At 38.9% G+C, this 25,966-nt stretch overlaps 3 protein-coding genes across 8 annotated transcripts in view; all 3 read right to left on the bottom strand.

Moving 5' to 3' along the window:
- dctn1b (dynactin 1b) overlaps positions 1-15,519 on the bottom strand; it is a 52,200-nt gene extending 36,681 nt beyond the window's left edge. The window contains exons 1-5 of one of the 3 annotated variants that reach the window (XM_017690535.2): positions 11,039-11,517; positions 5,079-5,330; positions 4,886-4,964; positions 3,835-3,866; positions 1,004-1,024 (exon numbers count right to left, since the gene is read on the bottom strand). In XM_017690535.2, the coding sequence (XP_017546024.1) occupies positions 1,004-1,024; positions 3,835-3,866; positions 4,886-4,964; positions 5,079-5,330; positions 11,039-11,071 (417 nt within the window). In that variant the 5' untranslated portion in view covers positions 11,072-11,517. Of the gene's footprint in view, positions 1-1,003; positions 1,025-3,834; positions 3,867-4,885; positions 4,965-5,078; positions 5,331-11,038; positions 11,519-15,442 lie in introns of those variants that run through there. The other 2 variants (XM_037538875.1, XM_017690536.2) reach the window with 2 other exon arrangements.
- Positions 15,520-17,778: 2,259 nt separating this feature from the next.
- On the bottom strand, positions 17,779-25,055 carry LOC119261521 (N-acetyltransferase family 8 member 3). 4 transcript variants are annotated; one of them, XM_017690523.2, is made up of 2 exons: positions 24,320-25,055; positions 17,779-19,719 (listed from the first exon to the last, which is right to left on the bottom strand). In XM_017690523.2, the coding sequence occupies exons 1-2, from the start codon at positions 24,383-24,385 to the stop codon at positions 19,051-19,053; spliced, it is 735 nt and encodes a 244-aa protein (XP_017546012.1). In that variant the 5' UTR covers positions 24,386-25,055; the 3' UTR covers positions 17,779-19,050. The 4 variants fall into 4 exon arrangements, with proteins under 4 accessions (XP_017546012.1, XP_017546020.1, XP_017546021.1 ...); XM_017690531.2 differs by having other exon boundaries at positions 23,576-25,055; XM_017690532.2 differs by lacking the exon at positions 24,320-25,055 and adding an exon at positions 21,637-21,655.
- Positions 20,441-25,177, bottom strand: LOC108421788 (probable N-acetyltransferase CML1). Its single transcript, XM_017690524.2, has 2 exons — positions 25,049-25,177; positions 20,441-21,709 (listed from the first exon to the last, which is right to left on the bottom strand). Exons 1-2 carry the CDS (start codon positions 25,085-25,087, stop codon positions 21,038-21,040), a joined length of 711 nt encoding a protein of 236 aa, XP_017546013.1. The 5' UTR covers positions 25,088-25,177; the 3' UTR covers positions 20,441-21,037.
- Positions 25,178-25,966: the final 789 nt, after the last annotated feature.

Here is a 25,966-nt window from a genome sequence, read left to right on the forward strand (position 1 = left end):
GTTCCAAAGTTGTATTACACTTCTTTAAAACGTATTACATTCTCTCAAGTTTTTCTCATCCTAAGACCTGGATTGTTATTGCAGTTTAGATTTGTTCAGACTTTATGTGATATAGTTTAGTATTTCAAATTTTGCCCAGGGGTTTACTGGTAAAGTGAGTTTCAGCACTGAAGCTAAGAGACTAACGTTGCTAACAAAAACTTACTTTTATTCTCAACTTCTTTAGCTTTAAACTGGAACTGTGAGGCTAACATCACTAACAAACACTACTACTTGACTGTCCTCCAAATCTTTCCTCTAAACACTCTAAACTGGTTTAAAACTAAAGAAGTTTGAAATAAAATTAAACAAACATTTGGACAAAAAAGGTATGTCTCAGCTGATCAACTACATCTGAGGTAAATGGAAAATTGTGTAAATTCAGTTTTTTCTCAAACCATTCATGTCATTTATTACTTTAATTCATACTATAATGTAGCATTTATGAAATGCATCAGTTGCAAGAACAACCCCCCCAAACGCACAAAAACATAACATAAGCATGCGTCTTGATTATATATGTAAGCCGCTAATAACAAGACTCAAACTCAGCCAGGCTGCAAATGACTAGCAACAAGAACAGACTGACAAGAAATGGGAATCTATGATAGAACACACACACACACAGACACATATATACACACACAAACACACACACACACACACATACAGACACAAACACACACACACTTACACACACATATACACATATACACACATACACAAACACACACACACACACACACACACACACACACATACATACACACAGACACACACACAAACACAAACACACACACACAGGCACATACATACACACACACATACACAAACATATATACACACGCACACACACACACAGAGTTACATGAGGTGTGTTAATGACAGGGTTTGACGGCATGCAGCGGAGCCGTACGGACTGGCAGTTTCTATGGTTACAGAGGTTAGAAAAAACATGCAGCACCTTTTTGGGTTTGGCTCCTCGCTGCACGCTCAGAGGGAGGAGGAAAAGGTGAGAAGTTCAAGGTCAAAAGGTCAACCAATCTGAGTTCTGCCAGAGGATGTGGAGCACACATACACACACGCACACACACACATCTGCCCAATCTAAACCTCTGGTTGTCACCAACCTTGCAGGCCCACTGAGCTGGAGGGCTCTGACTCTGTCATTTGTCTAGACCATAAGGGAATAATGTGGTCTCTGAGGCTTTCTGGATGCAGGTTTCTGCAGACTTTGCTCATGGAGTTCACAGAGAAATTTAATGATACATTCCTGATTAATAACAAGTAAACTAAAATATTAGCTAACTTGAGTATTTGGAGATCTCCTATAAAAAGGTAACGTTGGGAAGCAGGTTATAGACTGCATGCATTTGGGATATCACCTCTAAAGGGGATGAACTCAATGAACTCTTTAAACTTACAAAACAAACTATAAAGTGTGGCTACAAATTAGTGATGAAAGGAAGGGAATTGTTGGATGATATTATAAACTATAGCCGATGTAAAAACAAATTAAAGGGGAATTTTCTTAGATGACAGTGCAAATTATAGCTGAAGTGAACTCAGACTTGGGTGAAGAAGCCATGTAAGATGACCTTGAGAGGATGAAACAGCCCGGTACAACCAGGTTAGAACCGTGTGTGTTTGGTTCTAAGGGTTTCCAAAAAAGGTTGCAGGGTTTGGATACAATGAGGACGATATGGAATTGTATAAAAATGGGTGGGGTGATTACTTCATCATCCCAAAAAGTATATGTCAAGATAATCTTTGTATTGTGGTTGTCCGGGAACCATCTTGCCACTTAAAGCTCAATAAAGAGAAGGCCTTTTCCTTCTTTCCACAAGAGCTCAGCGGCTGAAGTCTTTTATTCCATTTTGTTCTTTTTTATCCATTTTTTACTTTTTGTTCACACATTCCTTTAATTATTTTTGAAGAAGTTACACTACAGTTAGTTATCAGGGCAATAGCACAGAACATACTAGAGATAATCATATATGTCTAGGCCCGGGGCAGAAGAGACAGCTCTTGGTCGCCCCAGAATTCATAGCGAAAAGCACATGATCAGGACTGGCTCTTAAAAATAAGCAACATAAGCAGCTGCTTAGGGCCCTGCGGCCACCAGTTTCTGGGTTATTTATGCAATACTATGTTGTAAAAGAGATGAGAGTGAATTGATGAGAAATGAGTCATTTTTGAGAAACGCACAAACTCAGATTTCTTTACAGTGGTGGTGATAAGAACCAGGGTTCACACAAAAATAGCCATTTCAATAGAGATACATTTTCTTCAGGGGCTACTTTCATTTACTACATTCAGCATGGGTTTATCAAGAATAAAGTTTAAAAAACATGTTTTATGTCAGGGGATATTTGTAGCCATTTATGTAAAAACTTTCTGTGAGGGAGCTTTTAAAGGTATTAAAATCTTCAGACGTCTGGTTCCTATCACCACCACTGTGACCAATTCTGACTTGGTAAGTTTCTGTATAATGAAGCATTTTACCTCGAACCACTCAGAATGACTCTGTTTAAATGTGGAAAAATCAGAGGAGTTCCCTATTAACATCATGCCTTTAGTTTTGGCTTGTAATTGGAAAACAGGAGGTAGTGGATCTGGGGTCTGTCTAATGAGGATTTCTGATTTCTGAGTTTCAACTGCCCAAAACCTAACACAGCCAAGATTTAGATACTTAGGCTGTGTTTAATCCAGGTTTTGATGCTCATGCACATGAAATTGTGACGTTTATGATGACAAAAAGGAAGCATTCTACGTAATTTGCAGAAAGTAAATCATTTATAAGGATAAAAAAGCGACACTGTCTCCGCTGCCACCAGGGTCGGATCAAATAAGCTTATTAATATTGCAAATCCAGAATGTTGAAAAGGTTGTAATTTTAAATTGTAACTCATTAGAAATGAGCATCCAAATCATCAGATACTCAAATGAGTCAGTTATACATTTACATACTTTAGACAGCTTATGGAACTTTTTAGCTGAATTTTTATTTTGCAGCACATTAGCTAGGTCAAAAAAGAGCCGGCCCTGCACGTGATGACTTAAAAAAATTACACTAAAGAACAAAGAATGTCTTCCAATACACAATTCACATTCAAAAGTTTGGCATCAATATCAACCACAGAAGTGGGTCGAGCTGAAGTGCCCTCTCATTAACAATTTGTACCTACGCTTGCAGATCTGTGGCCTTGCATATCCAACACAATGAAGATCCCAATGACCATCACAAAACGTAGGTCTAAAGTCCGTGAGAATGGAGAGGCCAGAGATGTAGATTGGGCAATGCAAACTCTCCACAGTTTCTCTGCTCAACATAAGCGCTGAAGCCTTTAGACTCAAAGTAGGTCTTTGCAGCATATTAACAACTCTAGTCAGTGAGAGATTGAGGGAGAGTGCATGCATGACAGTGCTACTGGAGGTAATGTTGGAATGTGTGGAGTGAATGACATAAAATACCTTTAATACAGCATTAATGTTTAAACGACTGAACTCTCCTGTCTGTGTTCTGACAGGAAACAAGCTAAAAGATGCCCTCATGTTGGGAAAGTGAACAAGATGAAGGACATGGGCATAAACTCATAACAATAGCCCCCTCTGCTGGATTAAAAAAGTAGTACAATCCACAAACTGCCCATTCAAGCTAGGAAACCACACAGAGCAATGGCGCATATATATTTCATATATTTGAATACAAAAATACTCATACACACAAACACATAACTAACACAAAGACATATCCAAGACATAACTAATACTGAGAGAGAACTTCTCACTCACCACTTTATTGGCCTTGGGAGCTTCCAGAATCTCTGTGGAAAAAGAAAGAGAGCAAATGAAGCGTATAAAGTTCATATGAGTCAAATCCATGAGCCAGAACTAAAATCAACTTACTGCACACCTGCACTTATATATTTTTCTACATTATCACTGTAACGACAATATCTGCCCATTTTTATTTATTTATACAGAATTTTAAAGGCCAACCCACCTTGATATTGTTAAAATTTCAAACTGATCATTTTGCAGATTGAATTGATTATGTAAAAATACCTGTATTCAATTGCTATGTATTTGCTGAGCTTACAAAAAAAAAGTACAAAAATAAAACGTAAATAAAATAAAAATGTTAAATGTGCCATAACTTTTGGCAGGCCATGTTTCATGTTTTATCCCCCCAATATATTAATTTCAGCAAATAAACAGTAAATGTGCATTAAAATGTGCAGAGGTGTGTTATCTGTAGATGAGTTGTTAACTTATTGCCACATGTAAACTTTTGCATACAACTGGTTATGCAAAGAAAACTACTGAATCTACTGCAAACCTGCATTATATATGTATATGAATCTACTGCACACCTGCATTTATATATACATATAATTCTACTGCACACCTGCATTTATATATACATAATTCTACTGTACACCTACATTTATATATGCATATGAATCTATTGCACACCAGCATTTAAATACATGTATATGAATCTACTGTACAACTACATTTATATATGCATATGAATCTACTGCACACTTGCATTATATATGTATATGAATCTACCCTTAGCCCTACATTTATGTATGCATATGAATCCACTGCACACTTACATTTATCTATGCATATGAATCCACTGCACACCTACATTATATATGCACATAAATGTACTGCACACCTGTATTACACACCCATATGAAACAACAGCACACTAGCATTAAAATATATATATAAATACATCGTGAATCTGCGATTATAGATGCAAGTGAATCTAGTGTACACCTGCAGTTATAAATGCTTATGAATATAATGTACACCAACGAGGTAAATTTACCTCGTTTAGGCACTTTTGCAGTGGCAGGCTCAGGGGTGTCAGGTGACGTTGTGTCTACCCCATCCTCCACCAACTGAATCTACATTGAGAGAGAGATACAGGGAGAAATAACGAGAAAAGCCTGTTAAGTTTTTGAAGATTGGAGACACATAAGCTCAGCATGATTGTTTGGGCTTATTGCTTTGTGCTCTACCTGTGACTGCCGCACAAATATCCCATGGTTCTCTATGCAGGTGAAGTAGCGCTTGCCTTGCACTGTACCGTCATTCTTGCCTTTGGGCTCCTCCAGGATGACCCCCACCCATTTTCCAGAGGCAAAGAGCGTGGTGCCAATATAGGCCACCGTACCACGGTGACCTTTACCAATGACCTCCACCACAGAGCCCACCTTCACCGGCCGTCCGCCTCCGTCTGAACTCATCCTGCTGCTACCACTGCTGGTGGTCTGAGAGAGAGAGAGAGAGAGAGAGAGAGAGAGAGAGAGAGAGAGAGAGAGAAAGTGAGAAGATCTGTAAATAAGTTTCAGGACATCGGGCCAGCAGCAGGTCAGCGTCTGTGGACTTGAGTAGAAGTCGTTCTGTTGTCTGTACAATCCAAAACGCAAATCAGAGAAGACACAGCATCACTTGTATCAATTATGTTTTAAAACATGTTTGTTAGAATCATTTCCTCTCTAGTGGAGAGGAAGAGGGGCAGCGTGGGAAACACTAACCAGCGCTTAGACTAGAACTCATGATTCAAATATTCTAAATCAGACTGTGACTCAGACTGAGCGAATCCTGCAACTTCTGCACTCACACATCTCAGGAACAGTAGCACAAATACCTGCATTCACAACACACACACACACACACAAGTAAGAAAGCTACTGTTCTTCAGAGACATGCTCCACATTCAGTTTTTGCTCAGTCATCTCACTTTGTCCTCATACCTTGACCAAATAGCATATGGAGCATTCCAAAATAAGTTTGACTCTTTAAGCACTTTCTATTCTTTCAACTGTTCTTTTTTTCAGAGAGCAGGAGCTTGAAGGCTATAATAGGACAGAATATTGCAATTTAAATGTAATTACTTTCTTTAAATTGAGCTCTATGCCTTTTTTTACAAGGAAGACCAACACTTTCTTTTATTTGTGCTTAGGGCTTAAAGGGTAATTTCAACTATTTTTCAAAATCTCTGTATAATTCAGTGGTTGAGATGTCCATAGTCATTTTAAACGGTTTGATGTAAAATGACTCACTTGCATTATATTTACTATCCAAAACAGTCAGTGAACCTATCAGCAAATTTATTTTCTGAGCTTTCATATGTGACAGTGACATGGGGACAGGTAGAAAAGGTAAAAGCATGTTTTACAGCAAGTTTCATTTTGGGTTAATCAGCCTTACAGTGCCTTGCATGTACCTCTCCACCATGAACGGCTCAGAAAAAATACATTTTAGGCCAAAACCCTCTCTCAAAAGCTTTGAAAAACAATGTTTTGGATGTCATACAATGTATTTGCAACAATTGACTCTGACTTTCTCAAGAACAGATCATTTCACATAACCCCACTCTCAACGACTTTACATTTTAATCATTTAATTATGCAGGAACTTTGGAAAACTGGTGTAATTTCCCTTTAAATGCTGAATGTAGTGTCTCTAAATGCCAGTCTGTGAGCACTATTAGGTTGAATTTCTCCATTTAAAACTTAACACAATATGAATAATGTATGATATGATTAAAATTGCAGCTATTGTGATCTTTTATATGCAATTTTCATATAAAAATAAATAAATAAATAAAAAAACAAGACTGTTCAGCCCTCAGCCATAGTGTTTACACATACATGATTTCAAGCAACAGCAAAGCGTGTGCTTCTGCGAACAAACAAAAATGATGAACAAGTAGGTGACAAATAGACAAGACAGCTAAAAATAGACTTATTTCTTTTATTCTTTGTGAATGTCTTTAGGGATCTATTCATAGAACAGCGCAGCTCACTGCAGCCTGACGGTTACTATACAGGGACTGGGCTGACTCACACTGACTCATCCCCAGATACATTTTTGTGCAAAACTATAAACTCCTCAACTTCATGAGTGCATTAAATTCATAGGAAAAAGGCCAACAGGTTAGAGTGACTCAGCAAAAAATGTGATGTGGCTATAAGGAGAGAGAGTGATTGTTTTAATGATCAGGCAGGAATGTGCTTTCACTGCTGGCTCTAAATAATTAAGCCCTGTGTGACAGAGGACTGTTATGGAGGACTGAGTGCACATGCTATAGAGAGTCTGAGGTTCTGTGGAGAAATGAGGATTTTCCTTCACAGAGATGACTGCACTGCATGCATGCATGCTTATGTCTGTAAGTCTGTTATAGACTCATGAAAGGGTGAACGCCGGTTTGTTTTGTGGGTTAGAGGTAGCACAAGCCTAACCGGCTCTGAAATATTGGCTGTTTGTCTAGAATTAAATCTCTTGGGAACAGGCCACAATATGCTCAAAAACAAAGACGTAGTGCAAGGGTTTAGTCTTTCAGCATGAGAAAGTCCAAGCCAAAATGTGCTTGTTTGTAGAGGTGATGACATTTATGATGATATTTTTCATCACTTTGATCAACTGCATCACGTTAATTCACATTATACTTTCCTGAGCACACTGATAGAAGTCACCCCGTAAAATAATAAGCCTATTTTAATTATTTAAAAGTCAGAGGTGTTGAGTCAGATTCTGCAGGAGATTTTCAGTACTTAAATATTAATGTCACATGCACAAGTTAAAAATAGTGTCCACTCGATGTTTGGTTTATGCTGACAATGGTAGATAATTCATTTACAACCTCAGAACGCACACCTTCACCAAGTTTTGAGTGTGTTCTCTTTGAATATTCTTTCAACCTATTCACAATCTTTAGATTCATCTGCTGGGGGAAGGGTTCTGAAGCACAACTGGCACTACAAAATGTTCCTCTACTTGGTGCGTGCAATTGCACATTTCCACCAGAGAGGTCGCCAACATCTTACAAAATCCCCAAATCTTACATGGGCTAGCTTTAAAATACCCTGACCGACTGTATATTAAAATACAAAAAGAGCATAATTCGGCCTGTTTAAATGGATTTAGAGCCATGCAATATGTGAAACGTTGAATCACATTATTATATTAATATTTTTTCACAGTACCTTTTAAATGTGGCACTACTAGTTCTTTTTCCTCTGTTCCAACTTCTCAAACTTTGAAAAAACTAAATATTCCAATACATATGGTGCAACATAAAGATGTCTGAATATATTAAAAGTATTGTGTCTGTGCTCTTTTAGTGTCGGAGACCCTGACATATGAGCATCCACAATCCAACAGAAGAGCTCCAGGGAACATGAATAAATAAACATACACAAACAACTGAGCACATACACACAAACCCACGCCTTTAACAGTTCACACAAGCAAAAATATAATTATACTGATGCTAAACTCATCATTTGGTCTATGCTACCTATGTCCATAACATTAGTCTACTGAAGGAGGAAAGCTTGTTGGCAGGACTAAACATTTGCTCAACCAAACATAACCTACATTCAACAAATAATTAAATTTACATGTGCCTGTTAACTTTAAAAGAGTTCCTGCTGGTGAAATGCTCATTAGACTGCATGCCAGCAGCTATTGGGTTGATGCTTTAGGATTATGGCACTCAAGGTTCAGAGGTCTGGTTAATACATCAGGCCTGTGCTGAGGTTGTTCGATTGGAGACTGTAATATTAAGGCAGAAGGTTTAAGAAGATGTTATAGCATGAGTGGGTTAAAATAGTCTGAGCTAAGCTTTTAAAAATAATATTTCTAAAATGGTTCTTGGCTCAGACATTGTAAGTGAAAATAGGTTAACCCCTCATACGGCCAGCTAAACCTTTTTGCATTGAAGTCCCTGTAGTTACTGAATAAGAAGCCTTTGTATGTGATAAGCCTGGGATTTTAAGGAGTTAACCAATCTTCTTCAGAGAACATACTAAAGAATGGCATTTTCACCTCATTTTTAGTGCACAATTTATATTCATTTGCTGAAATTATATATATTATTTTTTTCCAATATGATGAATCCAGCAATTAAACAGTAATTATGCACTGAAATGTGTAGAAGTGTGTTCTCTGCAGAAGGTGTGTTAACTTGTTCTCACTTAGAAAATCAACAAAACATGTCTTTTGACCAGGGGCATCAAACCTTTGCATAAGACTATGCAGTAGAAGTCTGCACAGGCTTGAAACTGCAGCCCAAATCTGACCCACACTAGCTACCCAATCTTGACCCAAGCCCATTGCAGAGCGTACAAAATTCAGCCTGAACCTGCAGGAGCCATGGTGGTGACATCCCATATAAATAAAAATAATGTGTGGCCACACCTTACTAACAAATCAAGATCGTGACTTAGTAAGGTGTGGGAATAAGAAAATTACGTCATGGCAACGACTTAGGAAGATGTAGGAATAAGATTAAGCCTTACTATCTTGTGGCCCGCATTAGGATCTCATTCCCATGCCTTCCTAAGTCGTGGCCATGTATTATTTTTTTCTTTGTACAGGATGTCACCAGCAGGGCTCAGTACAAATCTGACCCGAATCCCAATATTTTTTCTCAGGCCCTCTTAGGTTTGATTAAGGTAGCTGATTCTAATATACAATTACATTGAGCAAAAACTTTAACTCAAATAGAACCTTAACATCAAGTGGACGCTCCTTAAACTTTAAAAAGGTCCTTCACCTGTGTACAAGAATGGTTCCTTAAAGAAAGATCCACTAAAAAATTCTTCAGAGAAACAAAAAGGAGTTCTTGGTTACCATCAATCATATGAACCCTTTTTGGCACCGTTCTTTTTAGTAGTGCAGGCTACTGTGTCTGAATTCATGGATACAAATATGCTCATAAACATAAAACACTTGGTGTGGTTTCTGAAATTTGCATATACGACCAACACATCAATGTGTCATAGTAAAGGTACAATATACACTCTTAAGAATAAAGGTTCCTCAATGGTTGCTGGCTTGGATAAACAGTTCTACAATAAAATGACTTGTTATGGAAAATTTTGTATCATATCTTTTTTATAAACTATAAAAAAGACTGCAAAATGGACAGTTCACTGAAACGTTGTTTAGGGAACCAACATTGATTGTTCTGAGGCATCACCCCAAAAATCCTTTTGGCCTTTATTTTTAAAGTTCCCATATTATGGAAAACCAAATCCTTTTTTCTTTTTCTTTTTTTTCCTTTTTTTATATAAGAGTTTGATGTAGCATGAAATGCTGTTTAAGTTTCGAAATGTACCATTGACACCACAATCCATACAGTCTTATTTTGAATGTCACAAAAACCACTGCATTTACAAATATCCACCTATTCACCTTACAGCAGTTTAGTCCCACCCACTCACACAGAAGTTGTAAGGAATGTTTCAGTCCAGACTGCCTTATGAATGAGGCATAATATAGGGCACCCAATCCAAACAGAGCTCTTTTACATATATCAGTCTTAAATGTACAGGTACAGTAACAAACAGGCTGTTCAAATCTAAGGGAGGAACATGTCATGTGAAAAAATGAAATATGACTCTGATAAAAACCAAAAGATGATCTCATTGAAATGTACTTTGGGGAACTAAAGCGCAATAAAAGAGATGCACAGATGCACATACATATGGACACAAACACGACACAGACATCTCGGTGTCCCGGATGAACAGTGAATTCAATAACAGATAATTTAACTCCACAGGCCAGTAATGATATCACTGGATGACATCATCATGTGTGATTTCAGTCTGCTTCCGGTCATCCAGTACTGCTCAGAAACACACTTCATTGCTAGTATTGATCAAACACAAATCCCTTAAGCCACATGGCTGTTTGTTCCTCTGGTATCTACGTTCATTTATGAATTCTCTAGCAGACAAACAAGAAGAGTAATTCATACAGCGTCCCACACCTCACGCACAACTATATGCACTCAGACAACACGGCTGGCCACCACTGCCCAGCAATCTCTGATCACTAAAACACATTCATTTCATGTAGACAAAAGAATGTGAGAAACAACAGCTTACAGTTTTTGGTCATCATGTGAATGGAACGTGTAGGTGAATGGAAGTGAGAGACAGTTTACGTGTGTGTCACTCACCCTGCTGTAAGTGTATCTCTTGGTTTGAGACATGCTGCTCCAGTGTCACCAATTCCCTGCCTTCCTCTAGACAGAAATATGGTCTCTACCTCTCTCGCCCTCTCTCTCTTTGCCTACCTCCCCCTCTCTTCCATCACACATCCCTCTGTCTCTTCTCTCTGTCCATTTCCAATGGCTGGCTGAAACTTGCTGTCTAGTCCAGATCCAGGAGAGTGGAGCCAGGTCCAGTAAAGGTCCAGCAGCACAGCCTGATGGCCAGAAAGCCCAGGGGTGAGAAGGAGAATGAGCCGACAGAGACGTGAGCAGGCAAATGTGTGTGTGTTTGTGACAATGTGTCAGTTCAGCTGCTGGTGTGTGCGTGAGAGCTGTCTGTGTTAGGGTGAAATGTGCATATGTATGTACATGCGTGTGAGCGTGTGTATGTGAGACTGGTGCTGGTGGGTGAGTGTGTGTGTGGACAGCAGTGCTACTGCGCTAGTGTCTGTGCTGCTTTCTGCAGGAGAGCTACAGAGACAGGGCTGGGTCCTAAAGCCCTCCAGCACACAGGAATCAGGGCTGCACAATGTATTGTTTGTTGATAGTTATCATGACATTGGCCTTCACAACACCGATACTGGACCTGGACATTAATGTAGCTAAAAGTAAATAATGCCGGCTTTAATAAAGATGGTACAATATCACTTTCTTCCTCCCGAGGAACGCTCAGGACATTCTATGCCCTCAAAGATTTCTGTGAAATAACCAAATAATTGTCTGTAATATTTAATTTATTTTTATTTAATATTAACATCACATTCATTGTATTTAAACTCTGCAAGTACTGTAGTCCTATTTCTGTTTCCTTTTTAGGTTTCAGTTTAGGTTTAGTTGAGGTAAAGGGGTTCAATTCTCCCAATGGAAAATCATCCAATCAGCTCTGCTATTGGTTAGGGCTTCAGGAGCTAAACTGAAGGTCTTAATCATATTATAATAAGAAGCTGAGGTTGAATCAACCAATTTTTTTTACATTTACACTGGATGTGACCAATGCAGTGAGGAAGAAACATTACTCTAGGTGACCTTCCTCATTAAATTGTGTCTGGTTCCAGTCCTTGCAGGCTAAAACAATGCAGACTTCAGCACACTGCCTCATTAAACACACCTGATTCAGCTAATCAGCTATTGAGCGAGGACTTAATGAACTAAATTCAGAGTATTAGATGAGGGCAAATGCTACTCTGTTACTATGTCTTTTACAAGCTTCAAATGTTCGTGTTTAAACTAGAATGGCCAAAAAATATTAATGTGAAACACTGTTAGCTTAACATGACTAGAATCCATACTACTAGCAGGGCTAGTAGAAATTAGCATTATTTAGCATCATCATAGAGGTGTTTTTTGAGTTTTTGAGTTTTGAAATTCATAGCCTGAACTGAAGTTTGTGTCCTAATAGTCCATTCAACACCGATATTGAAACTGAGTACTGGCCAATGCCGAGGTCAATACCAATATTACATACACACATACATTTTCTAAGCTGCTTCTCCCTCAGGGTCGCAGGGGAGGGCGGTGTGCGGGAGCCTATCCCAGCGATTGGATTGGATTCATTTTTCCTTCTGATTTCATAACCAGCATCTTTTGCTAATGACTTTGTGTCTGATCGTGATATGCAGCATCGGATCAATGCAAGTCTTTAATCGTGCATCTTTAACCATCTTACATTACTAGGTTGCCAATCCATTTGTAATATGCTGCAAGGCATATCAGAACCGCAATGTTCAGAAATACAACTGCAGTGCTGGTTTTCTACTCACATGAAGCCCTAACAAGAATACATATGGGCACATGTAAATTTTGAAAACTGCATATTCAAAATTACAACCGAACACAAATGAATAACAGAAATATCCAAATATTTGCCCAAACATGAGCATCCAGACACACAAACACACATACACACCCACAGGCAAAAATACCTCTATGACAGTATAATAGCATAGTTACACCATGCCAGAGTTAATTTACTGCAAGACAGGATACTTCACGGAGTTAACAGCAGCTCTCTATCAGCAATAGAGATATTTTGGTCTCCTCATAAACATTACAAGCAAAAAAAAGAGAGAAGCGACCCACTGTACTCACATATGCTCAGAGATCTAGCATGGTTATAAAACATGTACACACTATGTTACACACCTATATGTGCCTTTTTGCCTCAACTCTTTTATACCTTCCTCCTAGACGTTCTAAAACAACCCAGGCTAGTATTTAATGATGCACCTATCCCACACATTTCAGAACTCAATTTCTGAACTGCATGTACTCAGTACTTTTCCACTGCACACTGCTGTGTCACAATTACTACTCTTCATCATCTTTCTGTCCATGTTTCACCATTCCTGCAAGAGATCCTAAACAGAGGCCTCATAGCCAAGCCTGACCTTTCTTCTCTCAGTTATAGAGACTGGAGGTAAGACGCTACTCTAGACAAAGCACAGAGAAGTGGTGTATCTGGAATGAGTAAATGAGTCGTCTCTTTGGCTCATTCAGATGAATGTTGCTATTGTCATTTCACATCAGGCAATAAGTCATGGTAAATAACAGGCCTGCACTGCCAGCTCAGGGACAAATGCTGCAATAACTGTGTGAATAAATGTATATGGTATAGTCATAGCCAACAATATGTAGTGGGAATACCACCATAACAACATGTAAAATAGGGTCATTTTGCTAATTATAAGGTAAATTAGTAATATTATATTGACCAATTAAAATGATCAACCTTAAAATATACTGTACTTTGGCTGATCTTGAATAAACACAGAGCCATTTGGCAGCACAAAGAATCAGATCTTGCTGGAGAGCTGAAGCAATTGATGTGATTCACTGAAAGAAGCTTGAAATCACATCACTGTTTCATAGACATTCACGTTCCCATGCTGTTAGCATAGAGAGTGACTGTGATTAATAGTGCAGGTCTCTTTAAGGCAGAGAACTGGAGGAAGGCCGCCTTTCTATTCAGCCTCTCTTCTTCTGCAGGCCTGTTTCAATGTGACGCAGCTTTTAACAAAAAGCCAAAGAGCGAGAGAGAGAGAGAGAGAGAGAGAGAGAGAGAGAGAGAGAGAAAGAGAGAGAGAGAGAGAGCAGTGTACACCCTCAGCTGACCAGAGTGTGCACACGCACACGCACACACACACACACACACAGAGGATTAACACTCTTTATAAGCTAAAACTGCATTGCAGCGCTCTCGGCTTGATTCTTTATTTACAGATTCTGCACGGAAAGCAAATACTGAAGGCTGGAATGCACTCACTACTCACTATTCACAGTCTGGCAGGATCCACAGCAGGGGAGGAGAATGTATATCAGCCACTATGCATTTCTGCTTTCAGTCTCACAATATATATAATAATTGACTAAACTACCATAGAACAATGAGCAACACATCCTTATTTTTTACAGATGCACTGTGACTAATGTGCCTCAACAGCAGCTCTTAGCCCTGACAATTCTCCAGCTGACCCTCTAGAAGCAGGGCTTTCATCTAGACAGACATCCTCATGACAAGATCTGAGACTGAGAGGTGTTGACATCTCTCAAAAGTGAAGACTGAACCATTAGAGCATAAGCAGGGGACAGTAAATGGACAGCAGGGAGAAGAGTCTTGGAGACCAGAGGAAACCAAGACCGAGAAGAGAGAGGAGAGTGGAACGCTACACACGGGACACCTCTGTAAGACATGTAATGGCTACAGATAAAAACAGGTGAGGTTTTCACAAATCTGTGTACTGTGTGCACCTGTTGCTGAGTGAATAACCTTTATGCTGCTGGGTCTGGAGTACATTTGCTCTTACTGCTGAATGTGAATAGAATCTGCTGAACAACCGTGCAGATTTGTTTGCTGTGCTTTACTGCCCTCTTGAGGCAAAGGAGGGTATTACACGTCGTTTTCGAAACGGTCTATTTTAGTCTTTCTAGGAGGTGAATAATGGAAATGGTGAGAAACTTAAAAATAATATGCAGCACAAGGCCTATTTCCGTCGGGATTTTATTTCAAATGTAATAGGTTTGGTTCTTGTAATGATGCTGTAATCCAAAAGTAGCTGGGAATGCACCTGTCACCTTAAATACTGCTCTGAACGAAAAAAACACCTCAAAGGGGCATGCTAGTGTACTAGGAAAGACCATCCAAATAATGATCACTGAAACTTCTGAAAACCCACCAAAAAAACACCAAAACCCCTCCAGATAAAGCCGTCCTGTCTGAGAAGCAGTCCATCAATCTGTGCAGCCACCGCCTATATACATATCGCCCTGCGAGCCTTAGCCTCTCCATAATAACACAGCACAGAACACACTGGAGGCCCGAGAGCACTCGCTGTTTCTCATGCTCTTTATTTGAAAACATGCTTTACAACTTACCCTCTTATTTTAGGCTCTGTGTGTGTGTGTGTATGTGTGTGTATATATGTGTGTGTCTTGGGCTGGCCGTGTGTGCTGATTCCCATACAATGTGGATTTGACTGCTTCCTGAGGCGGCGCTACGTCAGAGCCGGAGTAAAGTGAACCGCGTGCTGGCCGCTGAGGAGAGGAGACTGTTTTTCCCCTCTCGAATATTTAATATCGTTTGTAGATTTAACAAAGAATGGAAAACACTACAGTGAAAACTGCAGTGAACACGAACGCACAGTAACACAAACCACATGAGAGGGAGATCATAAAATAATATATGGCACTGTACATGAATGGAGTCGATGTCCCGTTACCTTTTTAAAAGCAATACATTGTTATTGTTTTTATTTTAAAAAATACATTTTATGTAAAAAGTGTAGGATCTGTACTTTAACTTGAAACAAAACTATTAAAACCAGCATTTGAATGATCGCAAAAGCGCTTAAAATGAGTTTGGTGATTTTGGGCTGTCCCACCTCACTGACATGAATATTCTCTATTCATTAAAATCTTTCAGAAGCATCATCAGTTATTTCGTATTTGGTTTGGTTCGAAGCAATTAAATGTTAAAAGAGTGATTTTCCCCAGTAATTTATTTTATTTAGTAAAGTCATTTTAACCTGTGTCCCACATTTTGCAATCCTCTCACCAAAACATGACCCCCCATATCGTAAAACATGGATCATTCCATTTCTTATAGTAGCAGAATTAGTATATCTTGTTTTCTGCAGACTGACCATCAGAAAAGTCGCTATTCTTATTCTGTCTTCTAAAAAAATAGTTTAGCTGCAGGAGTAAAGCTTGATCATTCAGTCCTGTTACTACAATTATTGTTAGAGAGAAAAACTGATTTATATTTTTCAGATGTATGAAACCTATGGGGTTGTTAGTAGCATGTACAGCCTGTCAAGCTAACTACTCTTAAATGCTGCTTATTTTAGGCAGTTTGCAACCCTGTTACTCATTTTTAACCTTCAATTATATAATGAAAATAAAATATGTTGAAGATTTTAATTAAAACACTTTGAATAAAACCCTTTTTCAACTTTCCCTTCTACTGTTGTATATTTTATATGTTTTTTAACTGATATTAACTGACCTCTGTGTTCAACCTTGTTATTCAGTCACTTATGGTAAAAACAGCTCATATAGTGTCTGATTTTACAACCTGAGGTGAGAAGATAACATTTTCTGAAGGTTAAGTGCTTCTGTTGATTATTACTTTGTAAAAAGAAAAAGAAAAAAGCACATTTTTAAAATGTTTCGAGGTATTGCTATTAGTGGTAAGTGCCATCTAGCCAGAAAATAAGAAATACATAAAATATATACATTCTTCAAAAAAAGAAAACGAGAGACATGGCCCTGGATTTCAAGTCAAAATATTATGTTTTAGTATTTTAAATATTACGTTTTTTGGCTTTCTTTTGTCACAGAGCTTTATGGTCAATATAAAAAAACATAAGAGAATTTTTTTTGTTAGTAGCATGAGGAGAGTAAAGTGTACCCACCCTGTGCTGGTGACAGCATGACAGCTTAAGGAGGTTCCTGTGGTCCCTCTGGGAAATATTGACCTAAGCATTTTGTTGAAAACTTTATTATTTCTTTGTTTCATAACTCACACTATGAGGAGTCATTTGTATTTTGTTAATATCAGGTAGACAGTGTGTGTCTTCTATGGGCTAATCAATGACATGTTTTATTTATCTGCTCTGACTGGCTGAAAAACATCATGTAATTAGATAATGGAGTTTGTTGGTTGTGGATAAAAATATTCTTTATCTTTTGCAAAATAAAAGATACTGATTTAGTATAAGCTTGTTAAAATTTCAATATTTACCCCTCATGACCCCAGGTCATGCAGAGCTTACATGAAAAGTAATTCTGAATTCATTGTTTTCATGATGTCACAAAAACCAACACATTTACATGTATCTGCTGTTCACCTGACAGCAGTTTAGCCCCGTCCATTAAAGCTGAAGTTTTAGGGAGTGCTTCAGTCCAGAATGCTTTTTGAATGAGATAAAATACAAGGCAGCCAATCAGAACAGAGGTAATTTACATTATGCTTCTCAAAGGCATGGTAACAACAACAGGCTGTTTATTTCTAAGGGATAAAGAGAGGTTGGAAAATGGTCATGTTAAAATTCATTACATTGGGTTGAATGTTTAAAGAACATATAAAGACAAGCTGAGACTCTACAGAGCATCTACAGGGGAAAATATAATAAATATCAAATTGAGACATATATGGTTCAAATCACCCAATATTATCAGACAATTAAAATGTAAAACTATGGAATACCAAGTGATCTGTAACAGACATAGATATGCATGTTTTATTGATATATTGACAGTTTAATTAGACATTACTTTGATATACAGCAGGACTAGGGCCCAGCCCTACGTCTATAAAGCTACCCTTTTACAAGCGTAGGTCCAACTATAATTTTGCACACCATTCAAATCACCTACCTCTAATGTTCCTGACCTCTTTGATAAGGAGGATTGGGTGTGTTATATCAGGGCTGAAGACCAGATCTGCAAGGTTAGTAAAGCAGCGCGAACAGGGTTAGGCAGTCCTGGTAAACAGTATATGTGAGTAATGGAACTGCAGGGAGGGGAAGCAAGTATTCAGCCACTTTTTTTTATTTACTTAATATACTTTCAGTTCATATACCCACTTAAGATTTACACACATTCATACGCATAAAAAAACATGCTTAAAAAACAAACCTGATAGAGATTCACGTTTTCTTCGATGATGTATAACGCTCCAGTTCCATTTGCTGAGACGTAGCTTTTTGTAGCTTTAATATGCCTATTTTTTACCTTTGCAAATATTATATATCATATTTTTTGTTCATATTTATAAATACAAAGAAAAACGACATGCATGTATATTTGATATGGACATATGTACTGGAAATATATTCAATAACAAAAACAAATTGTCTGGTTACTTGTTTCCCCTCACTGTATATTAAAGAAACATATACAGTTCCAATTAAATGTTTGGTACACGTTGTTAAGATTACAGCAATACATTAAATATTTACTGCAGTGTGTTTTAAAGGTATAACATTAATTTATTGAGCAGGCTTTGACTTGGACTAAGCATAAGGAACTGGTTCAGTAAGTGAAATGCACTACATGTCATCCAAAAACATCCTAAGACACCTTTTAATTACTGAATTGAGCTATTTCAGTTCACCTATAGATGACACAGCCATTCAATTGTGCACACACATCTTATTTAATCTCCACAGAAAACACTGCCAATAGAATGGGACACTCAGGAGGAGCAACACTTGACTCTGTGTAGGTCTGGTTCACCATGCTCTTGTGGCTGCAATATAATCCTCATAGCAATGTTCCAACATCTAAAGTCTTCCCAGAAGAGAAGAGGCTGTTACTGCAGCAAAGTGGAGAAGAAGTCCCTATTAATACCCTTGATGTCAGAAGAAACACTGGATAATCAGACATTTACAAACCTACAAGTCTCCAGAATCTGAGTTAGTCTTGAATGCAACATGATTTAATACTGTAGGTCAAGTAGGAGTTCAGTGCTTCTTACTCCATCAGTCCTCATCACACATAACCTTACATGCATATTTAAATACCAAGAAGTTGACCAGTCTGGCAGGAAGTGATGGCCACACAAACTCCTCCTCCTTGTGGAATCCCATCTTGTGGTAGAGCTTATGAGCAACTGATTGCACTAGAGAGGTGAAGAGCACCACTCTGCGTACCTTGTGACTGGCTGCAAACCTCAGGGCAGTCCAACACAGTGCCTTCGCAAGGCCTTTACCCCGGAACTCTTTCCTCACAGAAATGCGTTTTAGCTCCCAGGCTCCAGGCTCTTCCACACATGGCAATAAGGCCACTGTACCCACAACAGAGCCTTTAGATTCTGCTACCCAGAAGCAACTAACCTGGCCTGGCTGCATGTATGAGGCTTGAATGTCCTGCAGGTCTTCTCTGAGCCCAAGTTGTAGTCCCTGTTCAAAGAAGTACTGGACAGCCAACCTGCCAGCCAGCAGGACTCCACCCAGATACAGCAGAGAGGCCAAGAATGAGGCAGAGAAGAGGATGAAGAGGAGGTACAGTCCCAACAGCACAGCCTGAACCCAGTGCTGCCTCAGAATGTGGACATATATAGCTCCTACATGCTCTCTGAATCCAGTAGAGTAAACTTCCCGCACTGCAGAATAGTCCGAGTCACAGTACTCACGGATCTGATACCACATCTGAGAGAGAGAGAGAGAGAGAGAGAGAGAATATACCTTTCATCAGACAGACATACAGTCCAGTATTGGCTGCAGTTTTAAAAAATTGGTGTTTCAAGGGTTCTTTGTTAAAGAAAATGGCTCTACATAGGACCGTAAACACTCGAAGAACCCTTTCATAATGCAAAGGACCCTTTATTCGTGGGTTCTTTGAGTGTTCATGGTTCTACATAAGACCATTTTCTTTACTAAAGAACTCTTGAAGCTCCAACCTTTTTAAGAGCACAAACACTAAAACTAAACTCTATTTCAGCTTCTTTGAAATGCTAGAAGTGGACTTATGAGAACTGGGAGGCATGAAGGCATTAAAATAGCTAAATACGTATTAATTACAAATCAAGTAATAGGCTTACCACTACAGAGTTTTCTTTCTTCAACTGACTGCCATTCCCTTTGACAATCACAACTAAACAGCTACTGATCATGTACTTCATGAAATGTGAGAATAAGCAGTGCCAGTTTTTCTACTGCTGTCAGCAGAAGAAGCACTGAGCACATGCGCAGATGTAAAGAGAGGGTGGCGAAGTTGAAATTTCCTGTATTTTATCACATGATTTTTCTAACTGATGCCAAGCTGAGAACACACAGTTAGTCAGATTTAAACCAAAGATATGATCCAAAGAAAGAGGAAGAGCTTCTACTGGGGCCATATTGATAGTAACAACACAGAGTCAAAGGACAGTTAGTGCAGAAAAAGGTTTTAATTTCAAGAATATTTTAATGTACAGTTAAGCTGAATTAACTGCTTGATCAACAGCATGCAGTGGGTTAGCACAACAGTAACTAGAGTGTACACAAATTTGCCGTCCCTGTTACATTAAAGATGCTCTTTGTTTGTCATCACACAAAGTCAATAACAATTTGCATAGAAGCTGGCCACACCTGTTTGGATGCAAACCGGATAACAACCTCATAGTCAGAAAAAAAGAAAGTGATAAACCATTATCAGTAGCTGTGAGACTACAAAGACTCTCCGTACAGACCTTCTCTCCATAGTGCAGCACATCACTAGCAGTCTAGATAGCGACTAGATAAAAAAGAAGATAAAACAAAACAATATTACACTGTTTTTGTATTAGACTCAATATTCAAGGGCTGTTTCAATATATTAATATCTACTTGCATTACCTATGCACTCACATAAACTGTGAATAACTGAGGTTGTTTGCTTAGCTCATAATTTGGATTTGTATCAAACTTGTATTTGGTACACACCATTCTCAGAGTCTCCTACACTGAAGTAAAAAAATGCAAAATGAGTGGATGGACAAAAGCTACTTTAGTTTCCTGGCTGCTGCAAGTCCAGCATGTACTTGACGACCATTACTTTGGTGATGCTAGAGCACAGCTCTGGGCGGGCAAATTCTCTGACCTTCTCGTAGCCCATATGCTCATAGAGCTTCTGAGCATTGATTTGGATACTCGAGGTGTACAATACCACAGCTGGACAACCCTGCTCTCGGGCAAAGTCTGCAACAGTGCGGCACAGGGCTTTGCCGATGCCCTGGCCCCTGTGGCTGTGCTTCACAGATACCCGCCGGAGCTCTACACAGCCTTCGTTCTGCTTTGCAGGGCAGCATGCCACTGTGCCCACCACCTGACCCTGGCTCTCAGCTACCCAGAAGCAGGAGTTGGGCTTCTCCAGGTAGGACTGATGGATGTTGCTGAAGTCACCGTGCATGCTGTTCTGGATGTAGCTGTAGATCATATAGCAGATTCCCTGACGGCCTGCAGCCAGGAGGAGAGTAACTCCCAGCATGGCCAGCAGGAGAGACCTGGAGATGGCCAGCAGAACGCAGAACACAGACACCAGCAACATCTGGATGTGTGGCTGCTTCAGTATGTGCAGGAAGAAGTACGGGATCTGTTCATGCATACCAAGACTGAAGATGTCCTTCACGACCAGATTGTCCTCATCCACATAGCGCCGAATCTTTACTTCAGCCATGGCCTTCAAACCAAACATGCATAGCATCACCAGTTACACTCTGACTATACAAAAAACTGGAAAAAGACTGACTTGGATTAAGATAAAATGGTTAAACAAGAGATTATTTGCCAACTCATCCTGGTCTCTACAAAGACCAGCTTCTAGTAAAGATGTAACAATTCATTTGTTTTCATTATGCATCAATTAGAATTCCTCCCAGTACAACTCTACCATCTTAAAAAATGAATAAATTGTTTGCATGGGTCAAAATCAATCAACAATGTTTTAACAATGTAACCTTTTTAAACAAATCCTTTTCCCATACAACAACTGGCTCTATGTAAAACACTCATCAACATGTGGCACACTAGTGGCTCAGGTGCTTTTCACAAAATAACGTTGGATGCAAATGATGGAAGAAAAGCCCAGTGAGAAATTTACAAACTACTGCCAATCATTGCTTACCACAAACAGACCAAGCCACATCTATGTATTTTGGCTTTCATTTCCAGACTTTCGAAAAAGCCAGCGCTCCATTTGTGGACACTGTCATGTTATTAGTGAATAGTCACATTGCTTTATAACAGACCTACAGGCTTTGACTTCAGAATGAAAGAAATGAGTTTCTACTTCATAATTAACAAATCGTGTACTGACAAGGAATTTATTCATTATTAGACTATAAAGTCACAGTCTACATATGTTCACATGTTAATTAATGATGAACAAATCAGAAACTCAGATGTTATCCACTATTAGTGAATACATTATTTGAGTATATAAAAGATTTCTAAAAATATCAATATAAATCTGGGCTGTCAAGGCAACATGTCTTTTGAGAACCCTAATCAAAGGAATTATTTTAAAATGTGGGCCACAACCTCAATAAACACTCATATATACCAGAATATGAGATATTAGTCCATAAACAACCTCAACAAAGACTCCTATAAACTAAAATATGAGATATCAGTTCATAAACAACCACAATAAACTTATACACACTAGGGGATATTAGTCCATAAACAGCATCAGTAAACACTTCTATATGTTAGGTGATATTAGTCCACAATCACCCCCATGAAACACCCCCACAAACTAGGAGATATTAGTCCATAAAAAACCTCAATAAACACTCTTTTTTGCTAAAACAGGAGTTAACCATCCATAAACAACCACAACAACACTAGGGGATGTTGGTCGCCCGTAAACAACCAAAATAAACACTACTACACACTAGAATAGGAGGTATTAGTCCATAAACAAACTCAATAAACACTTCTACCCATCCTGGCTTGACCTATCAATTTGTGCCAGAAGATCCAGCCACCAATGTGGATGTTGGTTATGTGCTTATCAGTTTTTAAAGCAATTTTTTTAAGTTTAAAGCAGTTTTTGAAAGCAAACATAACACAAAAAACAAACTCTGCAAACAAAGCATGAAGCAAATAATGACAGTTAAAGGCAAACTACAATATGAGACCTACTTACACCAAAGACGAGAACAGAAAAGCCTGGGAAAGGAGAGCTAACAAAACACACACATTTGAAAGCAATAATAAGGTGGAGCGACATGGGAGGAGACAGGAGAGGGTGGAGCCAGAAACACAGTGTGACATCTTTAGACCAGGGACGGCAAATAAAAATGATTTAACAGTCCACTGTAAACCATGATTAGGAATACATTTATATGTGTCTTACAAAGTAATGTTAATACATTAATTAAACAAATACCTCTAAATACTTCATTAGTTCATGAGAAATAAGTTGAAATATTTCATTAGTTCATGAGAAATAAGTTGAAATACTTCATTATTTCATGATTAGTCAATTATGAAGTAACAGCTCATAGATGTCTTATAAACTATAGTTGTTAAAAAGTCTTACCTGGAAATCTGCTGTGAGCCTAAAGCAGTAATAACATTTCTACTACTGTCAGCAGAAGAAGCACTAAGCAGACAGTGAAAGATGGATTCAACAACTTGAGATTTCCTGAATTTTATCACTTGATCTTTCTCACACCTCAAACTGCCTACGCAAAGTTGGTCAGCCTAAAAACCGAAAACATGGTCAAATGATAGAGCTTCCACTGAGGACAAATCTATTGTAACAACACAGTCAAAATATAGTCAATGCAAAAGAGATTTTAATTAGTTTCAGACACAGACAACCAAGAGTGCAATAATTACATAACATGTAGCACAGAGGTTTGCTATCACTGTTACTGGGGACATAATTTGTTTAGAATTATATACATGAAATGGATAATTACACTTTGCATAGAAGCTTCATACCCAGTGACAGAAAGATAAAGAGAAAATGTCAAACAATGTTAGGCTGCTTATGTATTAGAATCAAGCTTTTAAAGGCTGTTTTAAATGGTTAAAATCAAACTGCACACTCAGCCAAGCGGCGAATGACTAACCTTAATTTCATGCCTCACAATCTGAACTTGTGTCATATATATATTTTCATTCTTCAGTAAACTGCTAAAAATATTACAGTTGACTGTCTCCATACTCATAAAGTCCACTTTGCACAATACAATGCTGTAAACCAGCGTGAAATGAGTGAACAGAGCAAAGCTTCTTTAGAAAACTTTCAGCGTCCTCGCTGCATGTACTTCATTACCATGATTTTGGTGATCCTAGAGAAGAGCACTGTAGAAGCAAACGCTCTGACCTTCTTGTAGCCCATACACTCATAGAGCTTCTGAGCATCAATCTGGACGCTCGAGGTGTACAGTACCACAGCTGGACAACCCTGATCTTGGGTAAAGTCTACAACGATACAGCACAGGGCTTTGGCGATGCCCTGGCCCCTGTGGGACGGCTTCACCGACCAAACACACAGCACTGCTCTGTGACCCCAGACGACAGAATCGGACAAAGCGATAATGTTGCTGACCAGCCCATTAACCCCTCTAATCCAAGTGAGCGAGCAAAAAACACGACAAACTGGGAAGTCTCAAAAATCTGTTTCTAGCTACTACTTCAACATGTAAACACAAAACCCAAAGGGATTACGCCCTTTCATAAATAAACAAAAAAAATCAATTAATAACAAAATTTTTTTTTTTAAAGATTACAGTTTTTGATAGTATTGCTTAAATGTGGTAATTATGGCTGTTTTTTGTTTGTTCCCACTGATCAAACCGAAACAACGAAGCATCAGGACATGACATCAATAATGAAATATCGTGTATACATATATGAAACGTCATCATACATAACCAAACGTCTCTCTATGATATGTCATCATGCCACCCACCTCTACTCTGAGCACTTCATTACTTCATTATTAGTCTATAATGACATTCCGAATAATAGACGGATAACTATCGCTTTTGTAAAGCTTTACCGGAGAGTCTGCAGCAGTAGAAGTGGAGGAATGCGACATCGGATGAGCAGCTTTGTTACTTCACCCAAGCCAAGCCAAGCTGCCTGCACACACCGAGTCAGCTCCAGAACCAAAGACTGGACCACAGCATTCACACAGGACTGAGTCCGACAGACATAACATGCAAACTTCAAACAGGCTAAACCCCCTAATCGAAGAAGAATGCTGCAAATACGCTTCCAGCTGGTAGTTCAGAGAGTAAGAACCAAACTCGAGGGAGCTTCGCCCTTCAGTACAGAGTTATAACACACCAGAGCGGCGTTGTGTCGAGAGCAAATGCTCGTAAATGAAGCGCTCATTCTGTAGGAGCTAACACACCGAACCTAGCTAAGCTAACATTACCCAAGCTTTACAAACAACTAGGAGCAACCGACACGTCATCGCGTCGCTCTGCTGTACGGGAGTGTTTGGTGGCCTAAAAAGACGCAACTCCTCGCTCCTATAAAGAGACTGGCTGCGTCTAGAAGGAAATAAACGCTGCCTGCTCATCCAGTCTTCTGAGGCAGGAGGCGCCCCGACTCTGAGCGTAACGTCTGAATGGGGATTCGAGCGATTGTAAACAACGGAAACACTGAAGTTGATCAACAGTGCGCAAGAAATTAGCAATGCTCTTTATCGTCATGAACACAGACAGCAAACGCTCACACTCCCCACAGCTTTATTCGAACCAAGAACTGTGATGTTCACAATATTTATACAGTGGCTTAAAAATGTGAACATATTAAATTAAATATCAGCGTTCAGTCTCCACTCCGTGAGGTTTGTCTAAACCTTTTATCTCTCTTTCGCATATTGGACAGCACAACGAGAGCAAAGGGCAGTGTTTACGGCTTTGTGCCACGTTTATTTACTAGCAAACACAATACAATTGGACAGACG

This window comes from Pygocentrus nattereri, chromosome 5 (assembly GCF_015220715.1).
Source record: "Pygocentrus nattereri isolate fPygNat1 chromosome 5, fPygNat1.pri, whole genome shotgun sequence".
NCBI classification, from domain to species: domain Eukaryota; kingdom Metazoa; phylum Chordata; class Actinopteri; order Characiformes; family Serrasalmidae; genus Pygocentrus; species Pygocentrus nattereri.